Source organism: Alnus glutinosa, chromosome 2 (genome assembly GCF_958979055.1).
Source record: "Alnus glutinosa chromosome 2, dhAlnGlut1.1, whole genome shotgun sequence".
Lineage (NCBI taxonomy): Eukaryota > Viridiplantae > Streptophyta > Magnoliopsida > Fagales > Betulaceae > Alnus > Alnus glutinosa.
This window is the reverse complement of record NC_084887.1, coordinates 32,214,299-32,236,656: the sequence shown is the minus strand read 5'-3', so window position 1 is coordinate 32,236,656 and position 22,358 is coordinate 32,214,299. Positions and strand designations below refer to the sequence as shown.

The window sequence follows — 22,358 nt, the reverse complement described above, 5'->3', positions numbered from 1 at the left end:
TGTTTACTCTACAGCCCTTTATGCTTAATTGCTTGTTTTTATGTCTTTTGTTGCTGCAGTGACAAATGCTAAATGAATTTATTCTTTTCCAGATGCTGTAACCAAGGAAAAGTCTCAAGGACATCTTTTCCGGTCAGTGTTGAAGTGCATACCATATCTGATTGAAGAAGTTGGTCGAAGTGATAAAATCACTGAAATAATACCTCAGCATGGCATAAGTATTGATCCTGGTGTTCGTGAGGAAGCAGTACAGGTGCTAAATCGGATTGTAAGATATCTTCCCCACCGTCGCTTTGCAGTTATGAAAGGGATGGCCACCTTCATCCTACGGCTTCCCGATGAATTCCCTCTTCTCATCCAAACATCATTGGGACGTCTGTTGGAACTCATGCGTTTTTGGAGAGCTTGTCTTATTGATGATAGACTGGAGTATGATGCTCAAGATGCAAAGAGTGTCAGGTATGGAAAGCAGGAAGTCAAGAAGTCTTCTTTCCACCAATCAGGAGAAGCAATTGAGTTTCGCGCATCAGAAATAGATGCAGTTGGTCTTATCTTCCTTAGTTCTACTGATAGCCAGATTAGGCATACAGCTCTAGAATTATTGCGCTGTGTTCGTGCTTTAAGGAATGACGTTCGAGACCTAACGCTACGGGAGCAACCTGATCATAGTTTGAAATATGAAGCTGAACCAATATTTGTAATTGATGTCCTGGAAGAACATGGGGTGGGATATACTTTTCTACTTTCTCCATTTTTAACTTTTGTGTTTTCTTAATCTTAATTATTCCCATTTGAGGTGCAGCCTGAATGTGAATGTGAATTTGCTGATTCTATTTCAAACTCGATGTTTGGATATTGCAGGATGACATTGTTCAGAGCTGCTTTTGGGATTCTGGTCGTCCTTTTGATATGAGACGAGAATCTGATGCAATTCCTCCTGATGTGACACTTCAATCTATAATATTTGACAGCCCCGATAAAAATAGGTGGGCTCGGTGTCTAAGTGAGCTTGTCAAATATGCTGCTGAGCTTTGCCCAAGCTCTGTTCAAGATGCAAAGTAAGTAAATGATTGCATATTCATGTAAATACTTGTTTCTGCACAAGACTGACTTTTGCTCTCTTGGCTCGTATTTTGTCCCCAACATTAAAGGTTGCTTCATGACAATTTTTTTTTTTTAATAAGTAAATTTAGCTTTATTGAAAGCGTAAGACGCCCTTAAATACACTGGAAGTATACAAAAGGAAACACTTAATTAGGAATGGAAAAACGAACAAGGAAATCAGCAAATCTAATCGACAGTGGGGACAAAAAAGCCATCGTCCAAAGATACAGCGTATGAAAAAACGAAGCTAAAATATCTTCCATGGAACTCTCCAAATCCTCAAAACACCTAAGATCCGCAATTGGGGCCTCCTTCACCCGAGCAATACCAAAGAGATCAGGAAAAACTTCATTCAGAACCGTATCCCCTCACCACAGATCGTCTCAAAATTTTGTCCTAACCCCATCCCCTACCTCAAATCTAGCAAAACTAGATAAAGTCTCCCACCCTTTCTTGATGTTTTTCCACAACCCCACTCCAAAAGTACCTACAGGCTCAAGGGAGCACCACCCGCCCCACAAATTGCCAAACTTGGAGTCCACCACAACTCTCCATCAAGCATCTCTCTCAATTCCAAACTGCCATAACCATTTTCCTAACAAAGCGCGGTTGATTCAGTTGAACATCAACAAGTTCCTAATACCCAGCCCCTCCTTCTAAAATTGGGGTACAAACCTTCGACCAACTCACCAAGTGATATTTAAACTCTTCACTCATTCCACCCCATAGAAAATTCCGTTGTAACTTCTCAATGTGAGCTGTAACACTCCCCAATATAGGAAATAGAGACAAATAATATGTAGGTAAATTGATGAGGGTACTCTTAATAAGGGTGACTCTACCACCCTTGGAGAGGTATAACCTTTTCCAACTAACCAGTCGATGCTCAATCTTCTCGATTACCCCGTCCCAAATATGAGTTGGACTTATAGGAAGCCCCCAAAGGAAGACCAAGATACTTCACTGGCAAGGAAGCAATTCCACACCCTAGAATGCTGGCCACTTGATCTACATTCCCCACTAGAATTAAATTTGCAAGCCCAAAGCAGCTTCAAACAAAAGGAAGAGACTCTACAAATAATGCAACTGAGAAGAATGAGCACTACAGAAAATCAGAGTATCATCGGTAAACAGAAGATGCGAAAAAGTAGCATTACCCACTTTGAAACCTTCCAACAAACCCCCACTGACCGCAGCAGAAATCATACGGCTCAAAGCCTCCATCACAACCACAAACAATAAGGGTGACAAAGGATCCCCTTATCTCAGACCTCGGGAACTACTGAAAAAACCATTAGGAGAGCAATTAACAAACACCAAAAACCGCACAAAAGAAATACAATAAGCTATTCACAAACACCATTTTCCCCCAAAGCCACACCTCCTCAGCATATACAAAAGAAAATCCCAATTTACATGATCGTATACTTTCTCTAAATCCATTTTACATATGACACCTGGCTCCCTTGATCTTAATCTACTATCAAGGCATTCGTTTGCAATAAGGATCGGATCGGGGACTTGCCTCCCTTTGATGAAGGCCTTTGAGATTTGGATATTACCTTCTCCAAAACCGACTTCAATCTGTTTGCTAGTACTTTAGCAATAATCTTGTAAATTCCTCCCACAAGACTAATGGGCTGAAAGTCTTTGAGGGAATTAGAATTAGGAATCTTTGGAATAAGCGAAATGAACGAAATATTCAGGCTCTTCTCAAACAAACCTCTAGTATGAAAGGCAAAAAAATACCTTCATAATATCCAAGCTCGAGACATCCCAGCACACTTGGAAGAAAGCCATAGAGAAACCATTAGGACCCGACACCTTATCACCATTCATAGCTGACATTGTGTTCCTAACCTCCTCCTCCTCCTCCTCCTCGAAAGCTTTCTCCAACCAGCTGGCTTTAGACTCAAAAATAGAATCAAAGAAAATACCATCCACCATAGGCCTCCACCTACACGGCTCATAAAAGAACTTTTGATAGAACTTTACCACATGCTCGCCTATTTTTGTCTAATTAGGAGTATCTCCAATCAATAAGGAGTCATTGAGTTGTACCTTCTATTTCAGTTGGCTATGGAATGGAAGAATTTAATACACTTATCCCTTTCCTTTAACCACATCACCCTCGATTTCTGCCTCCAACTCACCTCCTCCAAAAGAGAACAACTCTTTATCTCGTTGACAATCTATGTCTTCTTTAGTAGCTCCTCCTCAACTAAAGCCCTACTTCCTTCAATAGTATTAAAGGCCTGAAGTTCTTCAAAAAGCTTCCTCTTGTTCCTCTCTACATTACCAAAAACCTCTTCATTCCATTTCTTCAAATCCTATTTCAGGGCCTTGAGTTTGCAAGCTAAGACATAATTTGGAGTGCCTTGAAACAAATAAGAATCCCACCATTGTTTCACCATCCCCACAAAACCATCCACCTTAAGCCACATGTTCTCAAAGCTGAAAGGCCTACTCCCCCTAGAAATGTCACCAAAATCAAGAAGAATCGGAAAGTGATCTGAATAGAGGTGGGGAAGCCTCTTCTGAGAAGTCATAGGAAACCGAGCTTCCCAATCTGGGGAGACTAGAAAATGATCAATCCTAGACCATACGGGAGGATCAATAGTGAGTGACCAAGTAAAAGAGCCCCTAGCGAGAGGAAAATCCGTGAGACCCTGATCAGAGATAAATCAGAGAAGTCTCTCAGGAAACCGAGCTTCCCAATCTGGGGAGACTAGAAAACGATCAATCCTAGACCATACGGGAGAATCAAGAGTGAGCGACTTAAGTAAAAGAGCCCCCAACGAGAGGAAAATCCATGAGACCCTGATCAGAGATAAAATCAGAGAAGTTTCTCATAGTAGACATACTACCCTCTCTAGATCTTTCACTAGGGAATCGAGTTGCATTAAAATCACCCCCTATACACCAAGGCATGTTCCACCAACTGAGAATCCCAGCAAACTCCTCCCAAAGCAATCTCCTATCAATACCAAAATTTGGACCATAAACCCTTGCAAAGGCCCAAACGAATTGATCCACTACATTCCTAAAGGAGACTGCGAGAGTGAACTTCCCCAAACACACATCTACCTTCTCCACCATCCTTTTATCCCACATGATCAAGATGCCCCCTGAAGCCCCACTGGAATCTAAACAACACCAATCCACATGATTGCAACTCCATAAGCTGCGCACAATACTTCTCAACATACCATGAACCTTGATTTCTTGGAAGCAGATAATATCCACCTTCCAATCTCTGAGCAAGTTAATAATCCTTAGGCGTTTGCTCCTCTTGTTCAACCCCCTCACATTCCAGGATAGAATCCTAGGCTTCCTGACACAATTGGATGACCCCTTGCCTTCCTTTTACCACAGTTTGAGCAAGAACCTTTAGCATCGTTGTTAACAGAACTCTCCAAATTCTTGACCTCCTTTTTGCCATTCATGCCACTACTCGATAGGCCTCCCACCTCTTCATTACGACATTCCTCTTCAAGAAAAGTCGGCCAACAATTGCAACTTATGACCCACATACGAGATCCCTACAATGGGATAAATCTCATTTGCACACTGAATAACCCAATCAGAGTACCGCGATAGACCCCCCGAGATTGGAGAATAAGCATTGAGAGGAGGCATCCTACCAATTCCAGCTTCTCCTTCCCTCTCAGTTGTTACATATAAGCTGGTCACCCTCTTGGAACACAACCAAATCAGAACACCCGGGAGGCTGGCTGTTGGAAGCCCAACATCAACTCTTGCCTGCAAAGGAGGAGAATGCTGACTATGGTTCAATGGCAACCCCAGGCCAATCATCCCAAAAACATCCAAATCCATTACTAACTTCCCCCTCCAAGCATAAGGCCCACCTCCAGCACTCTCTGAACAGGGGCTAAGAGGCCACTCAACCATTGAGTGATGCATAACCTCAACCTGCGTCGAATCCAAGGCAAGACTTCAAGATCGGTGTCCACAGCCGGACTCACCGGCGAAGGCACCGGTGTTCGCAGTGCGGCGTATACTATACTCCACTAGTAGATGACGTCACACCTGGGTCATCAGCTTGACCTGTGTCCAAACTCACCCACGGATAGGCTGAACTCGAGGAGGCATGATGGGCAGGGTTCTTGCCTTTTGGGTCAGACTTAAAAAAAGCCTGACCTCCGCCCAAGCTCAACTTAGACTTCCGTTTGTAAACTACCTTAGCCTTAGGTTTGGACCAACCCATGGGCCTGGAAGGCTCACCAAACCCTTTACCAACCCAATCCTTGTATGTGGATAGAGCTCCACTCTTGAACTGAGGGCCCAAAGGAATCTTCAGCACACACGTGGGACCCCACCCTGAACACTGAACTTGTCTAGAATCCATTACCTTTGTCTTAGGCCCACTACCCAGTATACGAACGACAACTGACTCAACATAGTCCAGCCTCTCTAAACAGACGGTTACTTCTTCTTTCAGCTTTACCAACGTCTCTCCAAGACTTGCCAAATCGGGGTTAGCACCAAAATGGGTGCTAGAGTCAGACGCCCCAGACCCCTTCACAGTATGCTTTGCAGAAGCAGTAGGACCGCAGAACCGGAGCCTCAGCTGCAACCGTCAGAACATGGAAAATCTTTGCCGGAACTGGACCTCTTCGTATGGTTAACTTCGGAATTGATCCATCTTTGTCTGGGTAACCTCCCGCCGAGCTCTCTCTTGCCCACCTAGTCACCCTAGCTACCAGCCCTGGAACAAAACCAAAAGAATCCTCCAAGGTGGCATCGTGTTCACCAGAACCTCTGCATAGCTTCTCCTACTATCCCTCCCTGTATCTATCACTACGTCTCTGCAACCCACTCTGAAGTGCTCAAGAGCCAACCGTAGCTCCAAGCCAAAAATCTCCCAGCCTTTACCGGTTCTACCTTCTGGAATAAGCACCGACCCACTTCTTCTATCATCGATAAATTCCTCGACCACCAAAAAACCACCATGTCTGTTAAAGCAATGTTGAGCAATAATCCAAGGGAACCCAGGTTGAGACTGATTCCAAAACACCCGTGAATCTTCCACGACCACTAGATCCTCATAGATGCTCACCAACCAAGCTAACTCGTCCCTATCTAAGAGAATAGACCTCATCTTCCCTTTGCAGCTCTCACAAACACGTACCCCTGTTTCGCCACCCACCACCAGCAATTCAAGGTCCTTGGATTCCACTGACCATCTTCGATGAAATCCCATTCCAAGATAATAAAGCAAGAAATGCCAAAAGAAATATAAAAAGAAGTGTTTGGCTAGACTAGTGTTGAATATCAGGAAGGTGGAGTCTCAGACCAATCTCAGTGAAATGATCGGAGAACAGAGGAGGGCTCCATGGAAGGGAGAGAGAGAGAGAGAGAGAGAGGAGATTATTTGTAGTTCTAACTGCTTTCTCCATGACAAAAATTATAATTGACAACAATTGTTTTGTGATTTAATGCAGTAGATAAGACGAGAACAGGGTCTTCGTTGAATCTTTAGTATTGATCCGAAGTAAATCTTTTATCTGTGTTTAGTTTGTGAGATATGGGGAAGTTGTCTACATGTTTGTCAAGTGTTAGGTCTCTGTGATTGAATATGAACAGTTTGTAAACACTTAGAATATAAGGTAATTTGACGTGGAAACTACAAAATCTTGTGAGGACTAATTTGTCCACAAAACATGAAGTCTGCCCTGCAGATGTTGCTTTTATTACTCTTACCACTGCCTTTGATCATGTGCTTTCTAGTTTCTGGTCAAGATTTTCAGGCTAATCAATTCCACATGTTAAATTCCAGGATATTGTCATAATGCAATCTTTATTGGTAGGTTGGAGGTTATGCAACGCCTTGCTCATATCACACCTGTTGAGTTGGGTGGAAAGGCTCATCCATCACAAGATGCAGACAACAAACTGGATCAGTGGCTGATGTATGCAATGTTCGTATGTTCATGTACACCAACAAATAGAGAAGCTGGTGGCTTAGCAGCAACCAAAGATCTTTGCCATCTTATTTTTCCCTCCTTAAAATCTGGATCTGAGGCGCACATAGTAAGTACAAGTTAAAATCTAAAATATGTATCTCTAGTAGGACATTAATTGGCCAGCTATTTCCAACTGCAAATTTGAACATGGAGGTTAGGAGATGGTATGTATGACGTTCTTGTCTGACGCTTGAGGATTAACCCGATCGTGTTTTTTTTTTTTGATAAGTAAGAGAAATATCATTAAAAAGCGCAAAGCGCAATCAAGTACACAGGAAGTATACAAGAAAGGCAACTAAGTAGAAGAAGAAAACAATACAAGGAAATCATTAAAACTAAACGATAAAGGTGCGAGGAACGCCGCCGACCAAGAGTACAAAGAATGAAAGAAAAAGGACATGAGTTCCTCAATGGTTCTTTCTAAACCCAATCATGTTGATGGAAATCATCCTCTCTTTTTTTTTTTTTCTTTTTTTTTTTCTTTTTTTTTTTTTTTTTTTTTTCTCGAGAAAGCTATGTGATTTTATAAGTGATGGAGTCAAGTGGCAGCACCCTTATAAAGTTTATAAAAGGCATGGCAAAGATGCTTCCAAGGCCCAAACTTAATTTGATATATGCTAGATGATGTGAAGTCTACTTAAGAGCTTGCATAATTTAATTTGATTGTAATTGGATTTTATTTTTTGTATTTTGACTTATTATTGGTATTGGGTTTCATTAGTTATTTAGTTTTGGGCCTTTAAAGTCCAAGGAGTCTAAGTCTATTAGGTTAGGCATTAGATGCGCCTATAAATAAGGATGGCTGGATGAAGAAAAATTTCTAGCAACTATTGCTGTGTGGATTGTGTGATATAATCATATCCAAGGTGCGATGCCGAGAAACCCTAGGTGTGATGCTTAGGTTTGTCTTTGTCATTTTTATTTTTCTTTAGAATTCCCAACAATTTTCCAGCAACCCTTCAAATTTAGATCTAATCTTTCTCTGAAACCGCAACCTCCAAAACTTTAAATCACCAAGTTCTCGTAAGATTCACAAACAGAAATACTGTAAACACAATTTTCACAATTTTCTTGTTCCAAAAGACGATAGCTCAATACACACCCTGTTATATATGATATTATCTCTCCATTTTACCCTGCGAATAACCAAATTGACATATTTGCCGAATTGATGGAGTATACCTCTTCTTCACTGGGAAACGGTGTGGAAATACAGAGCATGCTCCCAGTATTTTGTACCCATAGAATGTTGGTATGATTTAAGCCTGAAATTGTCTCATTTAATTAATATCAGTTTGCATAATTGCTGTTAAATGTTCTAATGACATAAAATTTTAAACTTTGTTCTGTGTCCGTTGGTACGATTTAAGCCTGAAATTGTCTCATTTAATTAATATCTGTTTGCATAATTGCTCTTAAATGTTCTAATGACATAAAATTTTAAGTTTTGTTCTGTCTGCTTAATAATTAAAAAATGAAAAAAATAAAAATAAAAAAATCTAGTCAATTCATTATTTGTTTGTTTCCAATGCTTGTAGATTTGTTCCTCTTGGTTAAATTAACTTATTCCCTTTCCAATTCAGCATGCAGCCAGCATGGCTCTTGGCCACTCACATCTTGAAGCTTGCGAAATTATGTTAGGTGAGCTTGCATCTTTTGTTGATGAGGTTTCTTTGGAGACAGAGGGAAAACCAAAATGGAAGGTATGGTTTATTTTTAATGCCTAGAATGTCTTAAATTTCATGACTATCATGTATAGCTAGCTTGATAACAGGGATAGGTGTCTCCATGAACTACATAATTCTCTACTGGAAAAGTTTTCTGGAAAGATTAAAATAATTTGCAGTACCTTGCAAATTAATGTGCCAAACAGGCAATTCATGTTGCCAACCCCAAGGAATCACCATAATCTAATTTGAATACTTAAGTCCTATCAAGTATACACAAGAGTTCAAATTGATAAATAATTTTTTCTAGATCACTAATTTCCTAATTACTTGCCTTCCTTTGGCGGCCAATCCAAGCCAAAGGTGGAAAAGATGTTAAACAGTGCTTTCTTAATTTGTTCGTTTCTAGTTGATTTTTTTCCGAAAAATTATAGTGGCATGGTTCTATTGTGGGCAACAGTTGTTCTGACCTGATTCTTTGAAGAAACTTTCTTACATTTGGAATATCCTTTTTGTTGCACTATTAGTTACTTCATTTCTACTTAAAAAAAAAAAAAAAAAAACTACATTTCCAAAATTTTGGATTTCAGTCAAGATGACTTCCAATATATATCACTCCTTTGAATGCAGAGTCAAAAGGCACGCCGTGAAGAACTCCGCATCCACATTGGAAATATATATCGGACTGTTGCTGAGAATATCTGGCCTGGCATGCTGGCGCGCAAGCCACTTTTCCGTCGCCATTATGTGAAGTTTATTGAGGAGATAACCAAGCAGATCTTTTTAGCACCCCCTGAAAGTTTTCAAGAAATGCAACCTCTCCGTTACACACTTGCTTCTGTTCTGAGATCACTAGCCCCTGAATTTGTTGAGTCAAAATCAGAGAAATTTGATCTAAGAACTAGAAAACGACTATTTGATCTTCTTCTTTCATGGTGTGATGACACAGGCAGTACATGGGGTCAGGATGGTGTTAGTGATTATCGACGTGAAGTAGAACGCTACAAGTCTACTCAACATGCTCGGTCTAAAGATTCTGTAGACAAAATATCGTTTGATAAAGAATTGAGTGAACAGGTCGAGGCAATTCAGTGGGCCTCGATGAATGCTATGGCTTCCCTTTTATATGGGCCTTGCTTTGATGACAATGCAAGGAAAATGAGTGGGCGGGTAATATCTTGGATCAACAGTTTGTTCGTTGAGCCTACGCCTAGGGTTCCATTTGGTTACTCGCCAGCTGATCCAAGAACTCCATCTTATTCCAAATACACGGGAGAAGGTGGTCGTGGAGCTGCTGGCCGCGACAGGCATAGGGGTGGCCATCATCGTGTTCTGTTGGCAAAATTGGCTCTAAAGAATCTTCTACTTACGAATCTGGACCTGTTTCCTGCTTGCATAGATCAGGTAATAATGTTTTCCTCCTTTGATTGTTGTGCAATGTGCAGCACTTCCCAAGTAGTATACATTTTACTTTCTGATAAATTAGATAAATATCAACCATTATCAACAAGGATATGACCCAAGTACATGGGATGCTTTCTAGTTGCTGCATGAGGGACTAATTATCTCTATATTTGTGTTCAGTGCTACCATTCCGATCCTGCTATAGCTGATGGTTACTTCAGTGTGCTGGCTGAGGTCTACATGCGCCAAGAGATACCGAAATGTGAAATCCAAATACTCTTGAGCCTGATCCTCTACAAGGTGGTGGACCCATCAAGACAAATTCGTGATGATGCCCTTCAGATGCTTGAGACACTTTCTGTTCGTGAGTGGGCTGAGGATGGTATTGAGGGTTCAGGGAGCTATCGAGCTGCTGTTGTTGGTAACCTGCCTGATTCGTACCAACAATTCCAATACAAGCTCTCATGCAAACTTGCCAAAGATCACCCTGAGTTGAGCCAGCTCCTCTGGGAGGAAATCATGCAGAGGCAACTTGATGCTGTTGATATAATTGCACAACATCAGGTCTTGACATGCATGGCTCCATGGATTGAGAACTTAAATTTCTGGAAACTTAAGGACTCAGGTTGGAGCGAAAGATTATTAAAAAGCCTTTACTATGTGACTTGGCGACATGCAGACCAGTTCCCGGATGAAATTGAGAAATTATGGAGCACAATTGCTAGCAAACCTAGGAATATTAGCCCTGTCTTAGATTTCTTGATCACAAAAGGGATTGAAGATTGTGATTCAAATGCATCTGTTGAAATAAGTGGTGCATTAGCTACATATTTCTCAGTTGCTAAGCGTGTAAGTCTGTACTTAGCACGAATATGTCCTCAGCGCACAATTGATCACCTGGTATTCCAATTGGCTCAGCGTATGCTGGAAGATAGCATTGAGCCAGTCGGGCTAGGTACAAACAAAGGTGATGCAAATGGAAATTTTGTGTTGGAATTCTCCCAGGGGCCTGCAGTGGCCCAAATTGCATCAGTTGTGGACAACCAGCCTCACATGTCGCCATTACTTGTCCGAGGCTCCCTTGACGGTCCACTTAGGAATGCTAGTGGGAGCCTCAGCTGGCGAACAGCAGGTGTGACAGGACGAAGCGTCTCAGGCCCATTAAGTCCAATGCCTCCTGAGTTGAATATTATTACTGTGAATGCAAGCCGCTCAGGACAGCTCCTTCCTGCTTTGGTAAACATGTCGGGGCCTTTGATGGGGGTGAGAAGTTCAACAGGAAGTTTGCGGAGCCGCCATGTTTCTAGGGACAGTGGAGACTACCTCATTGATACACCGAACTCTGGTGAAGATGGGTTGCATTCTGGGGTTGCTATGCATGGCGTTAGTGCTAAAGAACTTCAGTCAGCATTGCAGGGTCATCAGCAGCATTCACTGACTCATGCAGATATAGCATTGATTCTACTTGCAGAAATTGCATACGAGAATGATGAAGATTTCCGTGAGCACTTGCCTCTGCTGTTTCATGTCACATTTGTTTCAATGGATAGTTCGGAAGACATTGTACTAGAGCACTGCCAGCATTTGCTTGTTAATCTGTTATACTCACTAGCAGGCCGGCACTTGGAGCTGTATGAGGTAGAAAACAGTGACGGAGAGAATAAGCAGCAGGTTGTGAGCCTTATCAAGTATGTCCAGTCAAAGCGAGGAAGCATGATGTGGGAGAATGAGGATCCCACGGTAGTGAGGACTGAGCTACCCAGTGCAGCGCTTCTGTCTGCGTTAGTTCAGAGCATGGTGGATGCTATCTTCTTCCAAGGAGATCTCCGTGAGACCTGGGGGGCTGAGTCACTCAAATGGGCTATGGAGTGCACATCAAGACATCTTGCCTGTCGCTCACACCAGATCTATCGTGCTTTGCGGCCTAGTGTTACTAGTGATACATGTGTATCACTCCTCCGTTGTCTTCATAGATGCCTAGGAAATCCAGTACCTCCAGTTTTGGGATTTATTATGGAAATTTTGTTGACATTGCAAGTGATGGTGGAAAACATGGAGCCAGAAAAGGTGATACTCTACCCCCAACTCTTTTGGGGTTGTGTAGCTATGATGCACACGGATTTTGTCCATGTCTACTGCCAGTTACTTGAGCTCTTCTCACGTGTGATTGACCGTTTATCGTTCCGGGACAGAACAACAGAAAATGTGCTTCTTTCAAGCATGCCTAGAGATGAGCCTGATATAAATGGTGATATAGCTGACTTCCAGCGGATGGAATCTAGGAGTGGCTATGACCTGCCACCGTCCATTGGGAATCTGCCAACATTTGAAGGGGTGCAGCCTCTTGTGCTTAAAGGACTCATGTCGACTGTTAGTCATGGTGTTTCTATTGAGGTTCTCTCACGTATTACAGTTCACTCTTGTGATTCTATATTTGGGGATCCAGAAACGAGACTCTTGATGCACATCATAGGCTTGCTTCCTTGGCTCTCCTTGCAGCTTAGCAAGGATCCAGTTGTGGGGCCTGCTTCACCACTTCAACAACAGTACCAAAAGGCCTGCTCTGTTGCATCCAACATCTCCATTTGGTGTCGAGCAAAATCCCTGGATGAATTAGCTGCCGTGTTTATGGCGTACTCCCGTGGTGAGATCAAAAGCGTTGATAACCTCCTTGCTTGTGTCTCACCATTGCTATGCAATGAGTGGTTTCCGAAGCACTCAGCTTTGGCTTTTGGGCACTTGTTACGGCTACTGGAGAAAGGGCCAATCGAATATCAGAGAGTGATACTGCTCATGCTTAAGGCCTTGCTCCAGCTCACTCCCATGGATGCTGCACAAAGTCCACACATGTACGCTGTTGTGTCCCAGTTGGTGGAGAGCACTTTGTGTTGGGAGGCACTGAGCGTGTTGGAAGCCCTTTTGCAGAGTTGTAGTTCACTGACAGGTTCTCACCCGCAAGAGCCTGGGTCATTTGAGAATGGGCTTGGTGTGCCTGATGAGAAGATGCTTGCCCCTCAGAGCTCGTTCAAGGCTCGCAGTGGGCCCCTGCAGTATGGTATTGGTTCAACATTCACTGCAGGTCCAACACCAGCACAAGGGTGCTCAACGGAATCGGAAATGTCACCTAGAGAGGTGGCTTTGCAAAACACACGGCTGATTCTAGGGCGGGTGCTTGACAGTTGTGCTCTAGGGAGGAGAAGAGATTACAAAAAGCTGGTGCCTTTTGTAACCACTATAGGGAATCCGTAGTCTGCAGAGTCCTGTTTCTTGCATTGTATTTTTGGTGGAGCAAAGGGGAAAGTTTTAGGGTGATGAAATTGTATATAGTCATCATAAGATGGTGGTTTTGTAGTTAGGCTTGTAATATGTTTGTTTAGTTCCAGTATTTGTAGATCCCTTACAGTAGTCACTGCTTGTATCTCTTCATCTAATTTTGTAGTTGCAATTGCTCTTGCTCTCAATGCGAGTGAGAATTCATGCTACAACACTTTACTGCCTATCAATCTCTCTCTCTCTATTTCATTTCTCGCTATTTTTTTTATTTTTTTTTTGTTGAAATGACGTATAGAATCATCTCTAGTGAATTTATTTGTAGCTCTATTTCTAAAGAAACCCGTTACATGTGAATCAACTTGTGGTGAGATGATTTATTGCACTGTTTTTTGGTGAAACACAACTTGCCGCATGCCTTCTCGGAGAAATTACTTGTGGCATTGATCCTTCTTTTTCTTTAATCTATTTACTTGAGTGACATTGTTCACTCCTACAACGCTCATTTGAAATTTGTCACTACCTGTTGGATTTGGCCTCCCAATACTAACCCAAACCGTCTGTAAAAGAGTATATATCACCATTACGTAGTACATCACTTTGGACGGGTTGAGGGTGGTATGGTGTATGTAGCATGATGCTCAAACCCCCGAGGGATCCCAATGGGGGAAGTTCGGAGTAATTACGTCAACTCAAAAAGGCTAATAATTTTTTACACGACCCACAAATTAGACACGAACTAAATACAAAATCAGCGGGTTATAATTAAAGAGTTTAGCTTATTTAATTAAATGACACGCGACATAAAGGCAGATGATTTTTTACATAATCCACGAATTTAATTCAAACTCAATATGAAATTAGTGAGTTGGTGTTAAGATATATAACCCGTTTAATTAAATGAGTCGGATTAAAATTGACCTATATAGTCTTATACTCATGCCTTGACTTGACCCAAGTTCAACACGAATTGTCACCCCTACCTCAACTGTACATCGGAAAAGCGGGTTAATGGGCTATTGCCCGTGCAACACGAACCCATCGCATTGCATCAGGGAGATAGTTGACAAACTGACTGATAGAAAGATCGAGGCAATGGCAAATCTAAATATAATAGACAGACTCGCATTACCACGACTCAATTCTGGTCCACACAACAAGATCCAATACCAAGCACAAAGCAAGACAACAATACAATGTACACGAATCTCAAATGCATGTATATCTCCGGCATACTTGTTTAGCAAAGTACCTTTGTACAACCAAGTAGTATGTCGTCTTATTATAACTATAGTTCAACTCCTCAAACCCTTACAGAAAACCCTGGTTGTTTTCTGATTGGACTCCAAATGGTCCCACCATAGGGACTATGGTTTCCTTCCTCACAAGCATCACCAAAACCTCCCGCTTGGGCATTTCTTCAGATGGAGGAGTGACATGAGAGATCATTCACGGGGAGTCTGGGGAGATGTATTCTTCTTTATCAAGGCATAGGCATCACTATATATGGCCATCAGGTTTGAGAAGACTGCTAGGACTATCATAAAGACAGCCAAGAATTTGTCCTTCTTCGTTGCAATGTAGTGCCGATCCCTGAATCGCAGAGGAAAAGCAATTTATAATAATTTGATGATTAGTAATAATTCCACCCATAAAACCATGAAAAACAAAAAACAATGATTTTAAAAGTCCAGCTCATGAAATTTAAAAAACCAAGACAGATAAATAAAATAATCCCCTCATGTTAATTCACAGAGAGCAAGAAGCAGCAGGTAAGGCTACTAATGGTAAGGGCAGAGGCAGCAGATAGTGTATTTTTAACATTATCTGCATCAAGACATGGCAGCAACCGTAGAGAATTGTTGATATCAATCAAATACAAGGGCATTTGTACATGTCAAATGCGCCTGCAGCATCACAATGGTCCATCATTAAGCTCGCTCTATCAAAAAGTTACTGATTTTCCTTCACAGAAAATCTCAAATCCTATAAATATTCATCTAGCAATTTAAAAGGCCTTAATTATGAATTTTCCTTCAATAAGGAATGAGATCACACAAACTAATCAACCATGAAGGCATGAATAACTAAACCAACCATGGTGTTTCTGCAAATTCTTTTCCTTATTTATAAGTCATTGGACCTCAAACCCACGAGTGTCACCCTCCATCCATTCTTATTTGGGGGGGGGGGGGGAGGAAGTGCCAGTTGAGTCAAAACTCATTGGCTTTATGCAAATTTTTCTGATACAAAAACATTAGAAATTAAAATAGATATTTATATTTAAAGCAAAAAACAAAAACTGATATTTCCAGTGAGCAGGAAAACTCACCTAAGAGTAATGGCAGCAGGAAAAATGAACCCAAGGCACACTGCAGCAGTTGCTCCAGTGAATTGGAAGGCATCCCAAATGCTGGGTATGAAATTTGCACCTAAGAATATAAGAGTAATGAGCCCAATTGAGATCAATGCAAACCTACAATTATCCCGAACCAAAGGCCTTGATGAGGGAAAGAGGAGGCCATCCAAGTTGAGCCGCAATGGGAAGAAGACAACGGGAAATACGAGCATGAGGTGGCCAGCGTAGCTAACACGGACAGCATCATTGAGCAGTGAACTGTAAGGAATGCCAAGATTGGTATCAAAGTTGGCAAGCACATCATCTAGAGTTGCATCACCAAACAGAAGGAACCCAAAAAAGCTTGTCATTATGTACACAGATGAGCATAAAGCAAGCGAAGTTCGCACTACCGCTTTTATCTGTGTGGAATCTTCAAGTTCATTGTCTATGCTGTGAACTGCAAATGAAGTGTACAGGAAATGAGTTCCTGTTATTTATGGACTTCAATTTGAAAGGAGAAAAAACATGAAAAAATAAAACCTTTCAATTCAATTATCAGTTGAAATGTCTAGAGCATATTCAATCCTCAAAAATACAAGTCATAGTTAACAGGGATGGTCTTATATCCAACCACAGATAAGAATCAAACTCCAAACATCGGTTGGAAAAAAAAAAAAGAGTCAAATACAAGGTACAATTGTTCTCATCTTTCTTCAGGAACACAAAACAATCTTGATTAATTAGAAATGTTTTTCACAAGTTCAAATAATCAAAAACAAACTTTTAAAAAGGGAAAATTACTAAATTGATTTTTGAGGTTCAACCTTGAATCAAAATGGTCCCTGTGGTATTAAAATCAGCATATGTCCACGTCATCACCAATGTCATCTCACCACATAGGCTAAATATTGTGTCAGTGTAACACGTGGCCAAAAAAAAAGATGGACACAGTTACCCCTTAGTCGCCAAAATGGGTGGGGGTGGCTCAACCACCCGCAAATGCCAGATTTTCTTCTCTTTTTTTTTTTTTTTTTTTTTTGATAAGTAAAAAATTCATTAAAAAGCGAAGAAGGACGCAGCCCTTGTACACAGGAAGTATACATAAGTGCCCCTAATAAGAGGAAATAAACGAACAAGAAAGTAAAAAATCAGCAAACGATACACTACCCGGGCTATGCGTCGACACCCAAAGATATAACATATGAAGCACATTTCTACAAAGAGTCCCAACCGATACCTCCACATCTTCAAAAAGCCTAGAATTTCTCTCACGCCACAAGCCCCACAAAACACCTAAAGGAACCTGCTTCCAAATACGGTTAACAGTACCACGACCCAACAAAGTACCCCACCCACTCAATAAATCCAAGACACTACTAGGCATAACCCACTCCACCCCAAACAAGCTATAAAAAGAACTCCAAAAAACCCAAGCCATGTCACAATGAAGAAGAAGGTGATCAACGGATTCCCCATGCTTCTTACACATAACACACCACTCTACCACCACAATACCACGCCTACGTAAATTGTCATGAGTTAAAATCTTTCCTAAAGCCTCAGTCCAAACAAAGAATGCCACCCACTTCGGAACTTTAACACGCCATATACCCTTCCAAGGAAAAGAAGCCGCCTCGTGACAAACTAAAGCTTTATAAAAAGTCTTTTACTTCAAAATTCTTCCTCTTAGAAAGATTCCACACCACCCTATCAACCTCTCCATGTCAAACCCGAATAGAGTATAAATGTTCATAGAAGGACATCACCATCTCCACCTCTCAATCCTGAGCATAGCGCGTAAAGAGAACATTCCAATGAGCCACGCCTTCTACCACCGACAAGTTATCCACCACCCAAGCATCAGGAGAACGCGCAAATTGTCATGTGTTGAGTTGACTAAGCATTTTGCCTGTGGTTAGATTACATTGACGATGACATGGACATAAGCTAATGTGTCAGGGTCTCCGTAAAAAAAAAACCAACTAAAGGTGGATGGAGGAACCAGTTTGATATAAGACGATACCCCAAAGATCTTTAAGATCATTTTTATACCACAAAGATCGATTTGATACAAGGCTAATCCCCATGGATCAATTTGATTGTTTTCTATGGTAAATATGGGTTGGGTTCAAGTTGTGCAGAAGCAATGCCTAAACTAACCGAAACAAGTCATTTCAACTAAATTCATTTAGAGTTTGACTCCTGCTGACTAAGTCTTCATGGACCCTCTTTTTGGATAGGGTGGGAGAAGGATAAGGTTCAAAGTGAGTTTTACTTCAATTTTTTAATTTTGCGTCTTTTTTCCTTGTTGGGCTTATCATCCTAAGACACCTGATCAATCCCATTCCAACAGAAATAGCAGGATAAAGGAAAATAAGATCTGCGTAAATGAGTAAAAAGCTTGCATACCGTTATAGTGGCAGATATATGCAGTGACAAGAACAGGGACTACAGTGAAGAGTGAGAAGAATGATGTCAGATCAGTAACATCGGGTAGCAATCTAGGCATCATAACGCCTCCACTTATCAACTTCATAATGGAAATTCCAACGGTAATAACAAGAAACACAACCGCCAGGGCAACTGATAAAGCAGATGTATACCTTAATGAATCTGCCACCACAAAAAGAAGGCATATAAGATCTCCACAACAATGCACAAAAAAATCTGTGAAAGTTCAAGATATGCTCAATTTCTGGTACAAATATTCAAACCACCCAAACGTCACAATACCGTGCAATTTGAGAAGCAACAAACCACTTAATCTGTTTTATATTCCTCCAGAAGCAGGTATCAATTATCAAATCAGAAGAAAATATAAGGCTGTGAGACTGCAAATTCTATTTTGCCACAAGTATAATTCAAGTGCAATAGTTTCAATAAACATCAGAGATTGCTAGATCTGACTATTTTTCAACTTAGGTGGAAAATTAAGAATCAGATGGAGCAACCCAGATAGAGCTGACAGATAATTGGATAACACTAACCGATTCGCTTAAAGCTTGCCAATGGAGCAAATATGCAAAGCGTCGTGACAGAGAGAACAAAGGTGCGCCCATTCCACCAGTGGTCTCCAAACCACCCTTCGAGGACACCAGCATGGTGAACTCCACTTGAAGATGTTCCAGAAAGCACATCGCCTTCAAGTAAAGGACACAAAATCAATCAAAAAAATTTTTTACAGCTTTCCACATAATTACTACCATAAATCTTGAGGCAAATAAGTCTACAAAAACCTTCCCTGTGCGAGATATCAAAAACACAAACGAAGATTGAGACAGAGATATTATGTCATACCGATAATAATCATGTACACAATGAGTACGCCAATGTTGTTAATTATGACACTTAACTGCAGAAAAAATTTCCCATATTTTCCAAAGGCATCCCCCATAAGACCTCCATAAGAAACCGACTTCCCTGCCCGGCTAAACCTAAGCAGAAACTGGATTGAAGCATCGGTCAGAAACGCCATAAAGATTATCATGGCAATCCCAAGAACAAGCCCCAAAGCTTTCATGGTTGCTGGCAACGCCATGATCCCAGCACCAACAATTGTGGTAGATAAGTTGAACACTGCCCCAGTAAAGGAAGCACCATTAAACTCATCAAACCCAACAGCTTCCTCTTGCCTCTTAGGCAACAAGGGGGCTTTCCCATCAACAATTGCTTCGGAATTTCGTGACTCCCTCTCCTTCTTAGGTGCAACATTTCCAATCGTCATCCTTCAGTATCTTTAATTTCTCCAAACAAAAATTCCAAGCTTAGGCAATCTACAACAGGAGCTCGATAACTGTGTAAATAAAAACCTGAATTGAGCTTCCAAATTGTAAAATTCCTGCCAGTTTAAAATCAATTCAAATAATTTGAAAACTTAATAGTCCTGACCTGTAAAAGATGGAAGAACTTCAATACGAAATATTGTGGTTCAGTACAATGATTCTGAAGTGGGTTTTTCTAGAGCCAAAACAACCAGGTATTCAAACCCAATACCCAAGTAGCTAAAATTGGAAAAACTCACTTCTTACAAATTGCCAAAAGAGGCAGATCCTTTGCAAATTGTCGCAAATTGTACAAGGCAAAAACTAAGAAAACCAGAAGAAATTTCAAAACCCAGAAATGAAAGTATTGAAATTAACTTGAATTCGAGTAACTACTTAATATACACAACTGCTAACAAACATTTACAACGAAAAAAACTGGAACTTTTCAGATTGACCCAGTTCCCCAGAAGGCGAAATTCCCCAAACCCAATTCTCTCGTCAGAGATAAGCACCAAAGTCACCCAAGTCACAGAGATTTTTGGTATAATCTAAAAGATAAAGAAGAGACTTTCAAAACGCAAAAAGAAACTGAATAAATTTGAGCTTCAAAACCAATAATTAGAGAGAGACTAGTACTAAAATCTTGGTATTTTGATGCTTGGCTTTAATTTATAGAGAAACAGAGACAAAATTATACGTAATGACGTTGCGTATTAAACAATTGTGTACATATACGCTTGTGTGGGCATGTGCGAATTGACTGAAATATGAATGCAGATTATGACCATGACGACAAAGACTTTTCAGGATGGGTGGCATCATTTATGGTGCTGGCCGTAAAAAGGAAAAAAAAAATATATGTATATATATATATATATATATATATATATCAACATGCAATGATTTTTCGGGTTTTTAGTTTTTACTGAGCAAGGGCGGCCATTGACGTCAACATCCTTGGTTTGGTTCGTCGGCGATTGGAAGACGAAAAGTTTTAACCCCAGAAGAACCCAATAAGAGCCCGATTTTTAGAACAAAATTATTTGCCAAGCGAGAGAGAGATGAAATGAAAGAGAAAACTGGAAAAGGATAGGATAACAGCCCGATTCAATTTTGGGAATTCTTTTTTTTAACTGTAAATGCTGTTTTATATATATATATATATATTTCTTTCATCAATTTTAATTTGTTTTTTGTTTTTAAAACGAAGGGTTAGGAACCTCCTCAGACTTTCCAAACAAAGAATCTAAATAGACTTACAAATTAAGTTTAACTCCTATTAAAATTATATATATATATTTTTTTTATTCATGCTTTAATCTCAATCAGAAATTTTGATTCCATCTTTTTTTAAAAAAAATAAAAATAAATAAATATATATCAACCCTTCATTCAAAAAACCGATGAGACTATAGCAAATTGCTCCAAAGTGATGATATCATAAATACACATAGCATACAAGACTTGTTTTATTGTAGCCTTTGCTAAACCATGCAATAAAATTTGCCTCTCTCTTGATATGACTAATCTGCTAGCTCTGTAGTCCATTTAAGATGCATTTAGCATCCTCTACAATCTACGTGTAAAGAATCACATTTCAAAATAATACTTTAAAGAGCTAAATCACGACCAAATTTTACAAATTCAAGGCAGCTATTGCTTCCGCTGTCACAGGTTTAGATACAATACATGTAATCTGACTTTTAGCAGCAATCACGCGACCTATATGATCTCGAACAACGACACTGATACTTAGTTGATTGTTGGTGAGGTCAATGGCTACATTCCAATTTACCTCGCTTATAACTCTATCTTTTGATATGTTTTTTATTTCAAACCATTATTTTTGTTTTTATATTTTAATTATACTTGCTCTGATATTCAATTTGTTATGATCTACTATTTTCATCGAGTTTCTGTTAAAAAATATAATAAGAACTTGTTCTTACTTAATAAAATCCATACGGTATCACTCGAGACGATGGAGAATAGGATCCTTTCTCCATTTCATTTAGTAAAATGAATATTATTCATTTCAAATGAAATGTCAAAATTTAAAGTTGATACATTTAATTGTGTATATGAAGTCAATAATAATACGTCTTTTAAAAAATTTAAATAATGAGAAATCATGTATATCATTAAATGTATCAACTTTAAATCATAACTATAAAATAAATAGTATCAATTTTATTTTAAATGAAGATAATGATATTCCTCGTATTTACATGACTAAATATATTGCATGTAGAATCTTATGACAAAACAAAATAGAATAATGCCATCCACATGGCAAAATTAATTTATTCTTTGTCCAAAACATTACTATTATAAAATTACAACCTGGCTGGCACATCATAAGGGGACAATCTCGAATAGCAATTGATGACCTAACCATCACGAGTAAATAATAATCAAAGTGTTTTTTTGTGTTCTTTTAAAAATGATGTATTTTTTAAAATTATTATTTAATTTGTTATAAATTGTTATTATATTTATTCATCTAAAAAAATTGTTATTATATTTAAATTAAATAGTAATTTTAAAATAGTAAATTTGTCATTTCGTGTATAGAGAAGAGATAAATAAGAGAAGAGTAAAAGATGAAAACTAAATATTTTTCCTAATAAACTGTCATTTATTAATTAATATTTCAGTTATTAATTCATATGAAATATCAAGTACATACGTTGCAATTGTTACTATGTGTTGGCTAATCCATTTTTTTTTATTTTTTTTTTACCAAAAAAATCAAAATATTAATAAATAATTTTTAACATAAAACACTAGAAAAAATTTAAAATATCTTCTACCTTTATAT

General features: G+C 39.7%; 2 protein-coding genes across 3 annotated transcripts in view; one reads left to right on the top strand and one right to left on the bottom strand.

Annotated features, from left to right (window-relative positions):
- LOC133859515 (uncharacterized) overlaps positions 1 to 13,684 on the top strand; it is a 30,200-nt gene extending 16,516 nt beyond the window's left edge. The window contains exons 13-18 of the mRNA XM_062294934.1: positions 93 to 724; positions 862 to 1,058; positions 6,936 to 7,158; positions 8,675 to 8,794; positions 9,389 to 10,162; positions 10,343 to 13,684. Of these exons, the coding sequence (XP_062150918.1) occupies positions 93 to 724; positions 862 to 1,058; positions 6,936 to 7,158; positions 8,675 to 8,794; positions 9,389 to 10,162; positions 10,343 to 13,411 (5,015 nt within the window). The 3' untranslated portion in view covers positions 13,412 to 13,684. The remainder of the gene's footprint in view (positions 1 to 92; positions 725 to 861; positions 1,059 to 6,935; positions 7,159 to 8,674; positions 8,795 to 9,388; positions 10,163 to 10,342) is intronic.
- Positions 13,685 to 14,574: 890 nt separating this feature from the next.
- On the bottom strand, positions 14,575 to 20,196 carry LOC133859514 (amino acid transporter AVT6A-like). 2 transcript variants are annotated; one of them, XM_062294933.1, is made up of 6 exons: positions 19,662 to 20,196; positions 19,071 to 19,582; positions 18,761 to 18,913; positions 18,183 to 18,386; positions 15,765 to 16,230; positions 14,575 to 15,025 (listed from the first exon to the last, which is right to left on the bottom strand). In XM_062294933.1, the coding sequence occupies exons 2-6, from the start codon at positions 19,495 to 19,497 to the stop codon at positions 14,878 to 14,880; spliced, it is 1,398 nt and encodes a 465-aa protein (XP_062150917.1). In that variant the 5' UTR covers positions 19,498 to 19,582; positions 19,662 to 20,196; the 3' UTR covers positions 14,575 to 14,877. The 2 variants fall into 2 exon arrangements, with proteins under 2 accessions (XP_062150917.1, XP_062150916.1); XM_062294932.1 differs by having other exon boundaries at positions 19,071 to 19,566.
- Positions 20,197 to 22,358: the final 2,162 nt, after the last annotated feature.